Genomic DNA, 13,269 nt, shown 5'->3' with positions numbered 1-13,269 from the left:
TTATATCTTTTCTCAGTAGATATTTAAGTTAAACCTTGAATACTTTCAGAAAATCACTCATTCATTGTCACTGATACATATTTTTTTGGCCCTGCTGAGATATAGAATTGAAGAATCTTACTACTACCAACTAGACTTCTAATCTTGCCACTTGCTTTTCCTGGTTCTTTGTTCAAGAAACATTTTCTCACATTGAGACAAATAACTGTCAAGTGTATCACAGAGTATATCTCCTAGTCAACTTTGAGAGAGCTATCTATGGTGTAATAAAGTGCTTTATAGATGATCAGTTTTCGATGCCTGCTAACTTGTTGAAGCTTAACTCAGATAAGACTCAATTGATTTTTATTTGGGCTTGCTGCCTGCTGAGCATGGCTTTTTTACTACTTCCACCATTCTGTAAAAGTAGGACAGTACTTGCCCAATCAGCCCTGAAACTCAGGTCATTTTTAACCTGAATTGTCTTTCAGAACAACATCAAGTACTCGGCTTTGAAAGTTTTCATAATACTATCTTAAGAATTTATTAAAGTTATGATCATTGCTGTCTCATCAGGGTGAATAGCTCCTGATTAATGACTTTATAATATCAAGACAGGATTACTGTCCTCTATCTTCTAGGACTTCAAATTGCTTTCTCTGTAGGTTTTTCTATAGAATAATTTAGTAGCTGTGGAGACCTGGCAGACTATACCGTATAGCTAGTGATAACACAATTAATTAGTATATTCAAAATGCACTGATTCATTATAATAATTTTATAAAGGAGTCTGGGTTTTTTGTTGCCATTAACTTCTACTTACCCTTAATGCATACCATGTTAAAAGAAAGTTAAATCATTTTAACTTGGTGTATAGTTCCTTCTTTATGGTATGTTCTCTGCTGCTACCTTTAATCTTCAGATATTGTGATATTTCATCGCAGAGTTTTTTTCAGCTGTTGCATTCCCACCCCCCATTATTCTCTTTTCTGTATTGATGTTGGATTATTGTTTCTTAATATAAATATTATACACTTTGCTGACATATCATTAATTCATGATTCCTTAAAGCAAGGGGAAAGAAAGAATCTAAGACCATATTCTCCACCCTTTGAATGAAATGGCCAAATTTTCTTTGGTTTCAGTGAAAAGAGAATTCGACCTTCAATGTATGTTAAGTATTTAGTAAAAGCACTAGGGAATTTAAAACAACTTAATAATACATATTACTGTGGAAGGAAGGGAGGGCTGCTTTAGCCCCCCACCAGCTTCTAGCCTGAGCCATTGTAGGCATATGCCTGCATTTCTGGGATGTCTGTCTGGTTACAAAACTGATTTAGCCTAGCCATGTTGGACTAACCTGCAAAGACTGAATCAATTCAGGCTCAGGCGTTTTGAATACCTGTCCCTAGCCTAGAAGTGAAATCCTAATTCCATTAAAACCAATTAGAATATTGCAGTGGATTGCAAATGGGGCAGGGTTTCATGGGTTTACATAAGGCGCTGACTCCTTCCATCTCTCTTACCTCTGAAAATCTGTTTTTACTGCAACCATGGTTAAATACTTAGAACACTGAAAATCAAAATAGGTATTAAACTGAAGTGAATGCTAGCAGCAGTTCATTCTTATTCAGAGCACTGTTATGTTGAAAATTGTATTTTGTATACATGGAAATAGCATGAAATTCTTCAAAACTGCAGATATAGGTGTCATCTTCATAAACTTCTCTTTATGATTAACAAACTCATTTTAAACTACTATATGGAAGTGTCCAAGCCAAATAGGAGTGATATATTTTCTTTTTTTGTTACATTGTGAGTTTAGGAATCTATACTATCTGGATAACTTTGCTTCCATTCCTATACAGTGGGTCAGATGTAATGAGAAAGCAACATTACGTTTTAGTATTATAGGAATGAGAAACACAAAAAGAAGAAAAACAGTTCCAAATACAAGTGAGCAGTCTAAAATCATTCAGCTTGTCAAGACTGAAATAATGCTCCACAAGCATCTTTATGGCCATATTTTCCATTTTGTATCAATCAGATGTGAAACAGGGACAGTAAAATGTAAAACAAAATCACATCAAAAATTTAAAGTGAGCACCCCTTCAAGCCCCCCAAAAGTTAGTTTTTATCACTTTTAGTTTTGAAGAGAACACTTGTAAGTATATTTTAATACAAAAATAGTAGGGATTAGTATTTTATGCAGGAATCAGTGCAAAAAGACAAGTGAAACAGGAGTTTGGTGGTTTTTATTTCTATTTAAATAGTCTAAACATCTACTAATTTTAATTTATGTCTTTTTTAGCAGATAAGAGTGATAGTTCTTGTCCAGAGGATGTAAATGATGAGCACAGCACCAAAATCAAGAGAAATAAGTAAGTATTACTGACTCTTACTTCACATGTGGCATAGCAAAAATCCACTACAGATGAGGCACTAAGAAACTAATTTGTTCTTCATTGCATAGCTGTTTTCATGAATAAATTGGGACAGCAGTCCTTAAGATATTTATTCATTAGTCTGACCTCTTTGCATTTCAAAATACCCATTTCCTATAGACCTCATCCGTGCTTTTTTCACTGTAGATTAGTTATTGCAAAAGAGATGAATGATGAAATTAAACTTAGAGAAACTTTATTAATAGTAAGTAAATTGGGAGAAATCATTGACTTAATTGAAATCAAATAGGACTTTTGCCATTGACTTTCATGGGATCAGGATTTCAGTCATTTTTTTCTGCTGCTGTAATGGGCAAAACTCCACTGAATTTAATGGAACTACACATGTTCACACCAACAGTTAGCCTTTAATTGTTGGTGATTTCAAAGTGCTTCTGCTGTTGTTTAGATTTCTCCTTTGGTATGAATCTCTTCCAATATTTATCTGAATCTCTCTTACCAGAATAGGAAGAAAAACACTTTCACAGAAAAAGCAGTGGGAAACGTTTCCATCTTGGGAAAGGGTCTAGAGAAAGGCCTTCTTGACTCACCCTTGCCATGAAGTGTTGGTGATTTTAAATATAATCTTGGCTATGACACAATATTCGCAATGTAAGATCTGTCTGTAAAATAGGTCTGTATAAGGTACTTACCAAGTGATATACATGGAGGAATTCTGAAATTTAAAGAGATACAGGTACTGAATTTCCAAAATAGAAATACTGTAGAACTGAGTCTCTTTTCCACTACTCTGCCCTACTACTATAACTTACTGATATAACTGGCATTCCTCTTCATTTATATCAACGTGACAGGAAGATAAGATGTTATGAATGAAATCCAGACATTAATTAAGCGAATGAAAATGTTTCTGTTTCTTCAGTGGTTTAATCCTATATGTAGAAATATATAGTTTCAATATCTGAGGAAGATTTTATTGTAAATATGCAAATCTAGTACCTATACCTAAACTAAGAGATCCAAAATTTCAGAGAGTGGAATTCCTCTTTTTTAGTAAATTCCAGAAAAAAGTGCTTTATTCAGTTTCAGAAAACTGATACTGTAAAGCTTACTACTCAGAATGTCAGTAGGTCAAACAGTGGCTCCTTCTATTGCCTACTTGTGAATAGAGATTATTGTCCCAGGATGGTTAGATTTCCATGATTTATTCATCTTTGAAAAGGTTAACACCAGGTCTTTTGTGTTTTCTTATCTTCTTTACATTCAGAGGAACACTGTCAAAACTGATAAACCCTACATTTGAGCTATCATCCTTCTTTTTCTTATAACTTCTTTGCAAAGTCTGTGAAAGCCATCTTTCCTTTATTCTTAAAAGAAGCATGTGAGTACCATTCAGGTTAGAGCAGTCAAATCCAACTCTACACTGGTGTCCACAGTCCATAATTACAGCATATCTCTCTCCGTGTAGTTAACTCAATGGTCCTCAACTATTTCAGATGGCAGGCTGGGGCAGTGTGGGTGCTCAGGCACATGGTTAGCAGCCCAGTGGTTTCAGCTTTGAAGCCACAGCAGAAGTGTTCATGGCACAGTCTGTCAGATTCCAACAAATCTATGAATACTGCTAAATACCTTATCACAAGGACATGAGAAGGGAAGGGACCATTTTAGATGCAGGGCACCACTCCATAACTTTTTTGAATTTGGTGTCATCCCCATTGAAAATCATTGTTCTGCTACCCCATGTTATGTCAGTGGTTCTCAGTGGGGTGATGCTGCTATTGTCACCATTAGGTAAAAATGCCCAGCACATTCATACACAAGCAGATTGAAAAGAGTTGTGACACATGCATATTTTCCTACCTCTATTAGGGTTATCTGATAAGCATAAAGAAGACAGGAGAGCTCACTTTTGCCACAGCCCTTTCTGGCATTGTCCCCCCCATGCTCCTCCCAGAAACAGGTGTGTGGGACAGTTCCATATGGCCTGAATACCTCTGTTTCTGTCAAGAGAGGGAACTCCTGCCTTCTTTAGCTTATCATCTAATCCGAATAGAGGCAGAAGTATGTGCTTGGGCCACAGCCCTTCCCTGTCTAGCTGTGCATCAGGCACATGGCAGTTGTGGGTGGTGGCAGTGGCTGTAGATCCCACACTTATTCTGTAGCAACCCAGAAAATGTCTGTTGGCACCCCATTTGAGAACCACTTAATTAACTAGGGCAGTTGACTTGCCCTGCTTGCATAAATATGGATTCTGTAGTGAAATCTGGTCCTTCCTCATCTCAGACCTCATTGTAGAGACAGTGCTGAACCATATGAACCACCAGCTATCTGTGCCACAAATGAATTGCACCCATAGCAAGCACACCGACATGAGATGTTTACTGCAGAGTAAAGTCTCAATGTCTCAGCGTCTACATGTGTGGCTCTATTAGGCCGCAGGAAACTAATTAACTCTGCTGCATGTTAGTTCTTGTAAATGCAAATACTGTCCTGCAGCGGTATTCTTTAGCGTGCAGAAACGGACATGTAGATGCTGACGGGGCTGGCTGGAGCATGAGGGTGCTTTAGTATAGGGTTGCCTGTTGGCTAGCCCCACACTGGAGCACTCTTGTGCCCCAGCCAGCCCCTTCACAGCATGTTGAGCCAGGTGGAAGCAATGTCAGACTGGCAGGCTGACCCGTGGGGCTTATTGCCAGCCAGGGCTGCTGACCCAGCTCAACATGCTGTGGTCATGGGTGTATGTGAAGACACAGCACCTGGGAGCAATAAGTTCCAGCACAGTGTGCACTGGGGTTTATTCATTCACATTAATTTCATGTGTAGACACGCCCAGTGAGTAGTATTTGAAGGACAGAAAATAACCCTTTTTCATCTTTCCTTTGAGGATATCTTAATGCACAAGCAGGAGGCTGCGGTCAGGGTTAGATATATGTAGCAGGAGAGGAGAAAACAGGACATAGCAAATCTATATTAAATGCTGTCAATACAATATGCTAAATTTTGAAGTCTTGATATCAAGACTTTTTTTCTTTTGCTTAAAAATAAAACTGGAACAAATAATACAATATAAACTTTTACAATACTTTAAGGAAATTTTAAGTCGGAGGGACCCTTGCCTCCAAATTAACTTATTTTTAACATTTCCTTTCTTTTTTTAGTACTTAAAAAGAATTAAAATTTCCCTCCTAATTAGGAGGAATCAAATCCTATTTGCTTTCTACACAGAAATAGTCTTATCAAGTGTTCCTTCCACATAGTCCTAGCCTCACAAAATAACTGCTGCAATGAATAAGTTCGTGTATATGCAAGCAACAGCATGTGCAGCGGTTAGATCATTGAACCTGATGCCAGCAGCATTTGGAACTGAAACACTGTTTCTTAAGAGTGCTGGGTTTCATATGCCAGGATGCTCATGTACATATTTCCAGCTGAGACAGAACTGATTTAAAATCTGTGATACATAGGAGTACTTAGTAACAAAGACTGTTCAGTGACTCTCATGCAACACTCCTATGCGACAGAGGTATCCTAGAAAGAAGCAACACTGGGTTGTATTCTGAAGGAGATTGAATACATCCCACTTTTCCTGCTCAGAAGGACAAACACCTTTATTATCGTCAATATGTTCACCATCACTTTCCCCTATGGAGACATCCAGCTCTACTAAGTCTTAGCTATTGGATCCTCCTTACTTACTTTGAATTTAGTGCCGTCAGGAATTCCAGTCAACATTCATCTGTCCCATTCAAGGTATGAGGCAGAAGAGTTCCTCATTTATACTGTTCAACCACATAAAGGCCAGGTGGTGAGCACTCCTAGCACTCCAATCATGTAACTGGGCTAAACTGAATATATTATAGTCTTCTACAAAATCTCAAGGATTGAAGGTCATGGCACATGTCATTTGCGGCAGGTATCAGATTTAACTGTCTTCTTTATAGCCTGAGAATATTGCAATATATTATTTTTACAGTGCATAGAAATATGCTAGCTGCCTTACAAGAAACATACATTAGTGTTCTCAGCTGTGAAGCTAGAAGAGAGATAACTTCAAAGCAACCAGTGGTAGGTCTGTAATTCTCAATCTACTTCTCCATTAGACCCAGTCCAGGCATAATTTACAGAAGCCTCTGGGCTGCCCTAAATACACAAGCTGGTTCTAAACTCACAAGCCCTTATTTTGTTAGAAATACCTTTTCTATTGATTTTTATAACATCATCAATTTTATTTGTGATAAGAGCAGAAATCTGTCATTTGGGTTTTCCATTTGTGTGCTTGTCTCTTTTGGAAAACCTGTCATGTTCCTCACTGTGATCAGGATCCCAAGCTCTCCCTGCTCTGTCAAGTTGAAAGCTGGATACCCACAGACGGGAAGACAGCTTTGTAACTGCAGCACCAAGGGGAGTAAGTCTAGTTCCCCCTGTGCCACAACTTCAAATCCAAAGGCCTCAGTCCTATATGTGGGACTGTGGGTATGGACTCTGCAAGTGCTGCAAGTAGGAATCAATCAGGAGCCAGGGGCATCCTAGCCATGGGACAGCCCTGGTGTTCAAAAATATATAGTTTTTAGACTAGTTTCCCATGGCTCCTTCCAACCCAGCATTTTTAAATGCCTTTCCCCACAACCCCCTACTGGGGCACATTGCAACCTGTTCCTCCAAATGCCCATTTTCAGCATCAGGACTGGGGCTGTCCTGGTCCTGATTCTGATGCCAAGTCCTGTCCCAATGAGGACAAGCAACTGATTGTCAGTCTTGGGATGGGGCATGCTATAAGTTTAATTATGGTGCTATAAAAACAGGCCACAAAGATGGCCTATGTATTTTAGCGGACAAGGTTCTTTAGGTAAATCTGATATCTTTTATGAAACCAACTCAAATAGTTAGAAAAATTAGCAAGCTTTCTTAGCAAGCTTTCAGGAACAAACACCCTTTGTCAGGCTGAGGAGGCATCTGCAGATGGTCTGTGCTCTTCGTGGATGAACTTCACTTCATCAATCTACTAAATACAAAAAATCATGGTCTAAATATAGACATTGGATTTATGATGCATTAACCTGCCCAACATCTGACTCCCCAGGTAAACTTTCACTTTTTGCCAGCTATTTTCATTCCCTTCCTCCCATCTTCCTGTGTGTCTTCCTTTGACTACAACTACATTCATTCCCCCTTTCCATGGCCCCCTCCCCTGTCTCTCATCTACTGACCACCTTAATTTACATGTTAACTGACTGGCTTTCTTGCATACCTACTGGCCTCTGGCTGTTTTCCCACTCCATCCAGGAAGAGCACAGACCATCTACAGATGCTTCCTTAGCCTGATGAAGGGTGTTTGTGCCCAAAAGCTTGCTAAAAAGAATTTTTCCAATTATTTGAGTTGGTCTAATAAAAGATATGAGATTTACCCAAAGAACCTTGTCTGCCTGTGTCCTTAGGCCAACAGTGCTACAAACTACACCCCTGCTACATATTTTGCCACTTTATGGCACATAAATCAGGTGTACGTGTAGCACTGTTACATTTATGGTGCACTTAATTGCCTTATAAATGTAAAATATTCTAGGGATCTTAGAATCATCAAGCATAGAAACAATAGGGCTGGAACGGATCTCAAGAGGTCCCCTGGATAGTCCAACTCCCTGCAAAAGGCAAAAACCAATGATGGACATGCTATGACTTCTCTAGGTAATCTCTCTAGTACTTAATGATTCTTACAGTTAGAAAGTTCTTTCTAATCTTGTCATATCAACTGTGCACACAGAAAACACTCAACCAGCTCTGTATATCATGCTTTCTATGCCCGTAATAATTTTTATTGCTGTCCTCTGGACTCCCACCAATCTGTCCACATCTTTATTGAAATGTTGAGCCCAAAACAAAATGCAGTGCTGCTGGTAAGGCCTCACTAATGCTAAATAGAGTAGAAGAATGGCATCCTGTGACTTGTGTGCAATACTCCTGTTAATATACTCTTGTGCCTTATAGTCACCTTGCAATCCACTATGACCCCCCACCCTCCCCAGTCTTTTTCAGTAGTATTTCAGCCTAGCCAATTACTGCCAACTTTGAATTTGTAAAAAATAAACTTATTTAGTAAAATTCTATTGTTCCTTGGACACGGAATAAATTGACACACAATATGCTTTTTGATAATGTTAAGAACCACTTTCATCAAAGTTCAGCCCTAACTCATATTACTTAAAACACAAGAAGCACTCGTGGTGCTCTGGTCAGGATCCAGAAGACTGGAAGAAGGCCAATGTGATCCCCATTTTCAAAAAAGGGAGGAGGGAGGACCCAGGCAACCATAGGCTCATTAATCTTACTTTGGTCCTGGGGAAGCTCTTTGAGAAAATTATCTAGAAGCAAATCTGTAAGGGGCCAACAGGGGTGATGATGCTCAAGGACAACCAGCATGGGTTCATTAGGGGCAGGTCCTGTCAGACCAACCTGATTGCATTCTACGATCAGATCACAGAATCATTGGATGCAGGCGTCACAGTGGATGTAGTCTTTCTGGATTTCAGGAAGGCCTTTGACACTGTCTCCCACTCTATTCTCATTAAAAAGTTAGGTGACTATGGCATTGATGCCTACACAGTCAGATGGGTCACAAATTGGCTAGGGGGTCGCACCCAGAGAGTGGTGGTAGATGGGTCATAATCTACCTGGAGGGATGTGAGCAGTGGAGTCCCCCATAGCTCGGTCCTTGGATTTCTTTATTAGCAACTTTGACGAGGGGGTGAATAGCACCCTGTTCAAATTCACTGACGACACCAAGATTTGGGGTGAGGTGGGCAAGCTAGAAGGGAGGGACAGGATACAACTGGACCTGGACAGGTTACAGGGGTGGGCAAATGTGAATAGGATGGGATTCAATACTGACAGGTGCAGGGTACTGCACTTGGCAGAAAGAACCAGCAGCATACCTATAAGCTGGGGAACTTCCTTCTCAAAAGCACAGTGGCAGAAAGAGATCTTGGTGTCATTATCTATTCTAAAATGAACATGGGCTGCCAATGTGAGGACACGGTCAGTAAGGCTAACCACACCTTGTCGTTTATCCACAGATGCATCATGAGCAGGTCCAAGGAGGTGATCCTCCCCCTCTATGCGACACTGGTCAGGCCACAGTTGGATTACTGTATCCAGTTCTGGGTGCTGCACTTCAGGAGGGATGTGGTTGGCATTGAGAGGGTCCAGAAGAGGGCCACTCACAAGATCAGGGGGCAGCAGGGCAGACCCTATAAAGAGATGCTACAGGACTTGAACCTGCTCAGCCTTCACAAGAGAAGGCTGAGAAGAAATCTAGTGACCATCTATAAACTTACCAGGGGTGACCAGAGGGGAATGGGTAAGAGCCTATTCCCTCAAGCACATCCCGGAGTAACAAGGAATAATGGCCACAAACTGATTGAGAGTAGGTTCAGGCTAGACATCTGGAGGCAGTACTTCATAGCCAGGGTGGCCAGAATTTCGAACCAGCTTCCTAGGGAAGTGGTGCTGGCTCCTACCTTAGGGGGGTTTAAAAAGAGGCTTGATAATTACCTAGCTGGGTTCACTTGAGCTTAAATTTACCAGGGATCATACGAGCCCAGTATTCATTCCTACCCAGGACAGGGGGTCAGACTTGATGATCTGCTCAGGTCCCTTCTGACCCTACATCTATGAACCTATGAATCTATAAGACAGGAGAAGATTGCAGCAGCAGCCTCCTCTCATCTGACACACAGATCCGGGGGCTCGCACCCCCAGGAGGAGTCCGGCACAGCCCTGCAGCCCTCCCAGGGATGCGGGCCCCTGGATCTGCACACTGGATGACAGGAGGTTGCTGCTGCCTCCTGAGACCAGCTGAATCCAACTAAGCCCAGCTTTAAAACTCGAAATGTTTCAAGTGCCCTTATTTTGAAGTCTTTTGTTTCATTTCAATTTTGCTGTTTTGAGCTCAAAACACATCGAAACAGCTTTGAAAAGAAATACTGGCAACATTTTGCACAGCCCTAGTCTGTATATAGTCCATGATTTTTTGTATCCAGGAGGTTGATGAAGTGAAGTTCATAGGATCCTCCGTGAAAAGTGTTTTGTAAATTCCCTTTGAGGATTAGAACTAAGAGATTAGAGAGAGAATTATTTTTTTTTTGTGAGAAATGTGCCCCCACAGGTAATTGGGTATTCTTGTCTTTGATAGATTTCTGGTGTGAATTCACTCTGATGCATAGTTGTTGTTTGGTCTCTCCTATGTATTTTCCATCAGGGCATTTGGTGCATTGGATAAGATCTATTGCATTTCTGGAGGTGCAGCTCTAAGATTCAGAAATTCTGATGGTTCTGTTGTGGGGTGTAGTAATTGTGGGGGTGGTGGAGATGTGTTGGCAGGTTTTACATTTCTTGTCATGGCATGGTCTGGATCCATTCAGTGTGTTTTGGGCCAACAGAAATTTCTTTATGGTAATGAGGTTAGCAAGGTTCAGTGCCTGTTTGAAGACTAGGATGGGTGGTTTTGGGAAAATCTCTTTAAGAATTGGGTCTTTTTCTAGTGTGGGTTGCAATTGTTTGAGGATTTTCTGCATAGGTTCGAGGGAGGAGTGATATGTCATAACCAGTGGTGTCTGATTTGTGGGGGTTTTCCTTCTGTACTGTATCAATTCTTCACATGGTATCTGGGTGCATCTTTCAAGCATGCAGTCTATCTCTCTGGATAAATAGATCCGTAAGTGTCCCTGTTGAGTGAAAGCCTTCTTCAGATTTGTGAGATGGTAATCCCAGTGTTCTCAGTGCAGATTTGATGGTATCTGAGGGCTTGGCTATATATTACAGGTTTTTTTGGTGTGTTTAGGGTGATTGCTGGTTCTGTGCAAGTAGGCCTACTGAATTAATTTGAAAGAGTTCCATTTTAGTGCAATAGACTTTTATTAAAACCCTTATTTTATTTCAGCCCTGGATCTTTGTTTAAAATTCTAATGGTTTTACATTCAAACAGCTAATTTTGTAAGAAGTTACACACCACTCTATTTTCATTTACATTTGAATACATTTTAATTATAGGACCTAAAATACTTAACAACAGTCTAATTATATTATATACAAAAGCAGCAGAATGTTACTTTATTTTAAATGTGCAAAAAGAATATCTTCAAATTACTTAATCTTAATTACTTAAAGACTCGGTGCAATTATGAGTAGAGTTAATTTGTTTACTAAAATGATTTGAAGGTTCCTTTCATGTGAAGGACAGGATAGCAGAAAGGGAGCTATTTAGGTTTTGGATAACACATGGCTCCCATTAACCTCAGTGGAAGCTGAAAATCTCCATCTGAAGGTAAATATGGCCTGAAAACTGTAACTAATAAGATCAAAATTATATTTTCCCCCTAAATTTAAGTGCTCCGTTGTCGAGATTATATGACACTTTAGGAAGAATTTGTTTAAGATCAACATTTTGTAATAGATAGTCAAGTTTGCCTTGGTGGGAAGAAATGGAGATTTTTGTCTGATAGGTTTTCACTGGTCATCCTCAGAATTGAGACTTGGCTGTCATCTTGCTGTATTTGGTCAGTGTTGGATATAAAGAGTATATTAAAGAAAATGAGCTATGATCATTCTTGAGATTAAGAAGTCTGTAACAGGGCAAGGAACAGCCCTGTTTCTTTGGTGCTACAAAGTTGTGAGTGAGGGGGAGAGTCGTGTCAGGGACAAGGCAAGGATAATTACTTAGTAGACACAGTTGAGAAGAGAGATCGCATCCGGGGTGAATGTTGCCTGATTAAGAGCCAGTGGCTATTAAAGTCCATGGCAGGGGGCTTTTCTTTGCCCCATGGAGCATGGTGTGAGGCGAGTCAATGGGAAAAGTCAGGAGCGGCAAACCCAGTGCTGGAATGGATCACTGATAAGACTGGCTTACCGGGTGACAGTAACCACGGCGACTGGCAAAGCAAAGAGGAGAGAGAGAGACAGAGGGGAGATTGATTCTCAGGCAGAGAAAAGGTCCCATGGAGGAAGAATCTGATGATACCTGCAAAGGAAGGAAAGAGAGTGAGACTAGAGGTGAGCTGACAGGCTCAGGGGACTAAATTGCATAGCAGTGGAGGGTGAAGGAAGACAGTGCACTATGAGAACAGTCAGAGTTATCCACAAGCTGTGGGGAATTCACTAACAAACCAATTTACTTTTATACTGCTTCTGGGGTGACTTACCACACCCTCTCTCACTGGGGAATTAACTTCTTATTCTTCCATCAGTTCAAGGCATGGCAGGAGAGCCCCAAGGAGAGAGATTTCATTATTCACCCCAACACAGCCATGAAGTCTAAAGATTAATTTCCTATTAGGATGCAATTTTTACTCAGTCATCACACGTACGCAAGACTCACTCAGTCATTTAGTACTTGTTTACCATTATACTGTATGAAGGAACGGCTTCATATCCTTCAGCCGAGGCATGGCCTTTTCATGATACTGACTGTGCAGTACCCCGAGACTACTATGCAATAGCATCACATCATGCTTTCTGCCATGCCACATTACTGCACAGTAGTCACAGACTGCTGCACAGCCAGCATCTTGTGTAGATGCAGCCAGTGATCCTTTTCCTGATGGAAAGTTTACAGTATTCAACTGTAAATGTTGGTACAGCTAAAGAAAAAGAATTATATGAAAATTCCAAAATTGTGATAGTAATAGAGTACAAAGTAAAATGATCTGTCTATATGTGACCTTTCAACTATAAATTAGAATACTTTGTTGCATTCCTTTACTGTTAGAACTGTTTTCACTATATTTTGTAGCGTGAAAATACATGAAAGACTCATGTATAGAAACATCTTCTATTACCCAAACCAAATGAGAGTGCATCTCTCATGGATCATAGCTGATTGAATAATATTTAG

At 40.2% G+C, this 13,269-nt stretch overlaps 1 protein-coding gene across 1 annotated transcript in view; it reads left to right on the top strand.

The window, feature by feature from the left end:
* TCERG1L (transcription elongation regulator 1 like) overlaps positions 1-13,269 on the top strand; it is a 275,073-nt gene that overhangs the window by 245,807 nt on the left and 15,997 nt on the right. Inside the window, exon 9 of the mRNA XM_019502183.1 lies at positions 2,291-2,360. Coding sequence (XP_019357728.1) covers positions 2,291-2,360 — 70 coding nt within the window. The remainder of the gene's footprint in view (positions 1-2,290; positions 2,361-13,269) is intronic.

Source organism: Gavialis gangeticus, unplaced genomic scaffold (assembly GCF_001723915.1).
Source record: "Gavialis gangeticus isolate Ggan-Ray unplaced genomic scaffold, GavGan_comp1, whole genome shotgun sequence".
Taxonomy (NCBI): Eukaryota; Metazoa; Chordata; order Crocodylia; family Gavialidae; genus Gavialis; species Gavialis gangeticus.
This window is presented reverse-complemented; position numbering and strand designations above follow the sequence as displayed.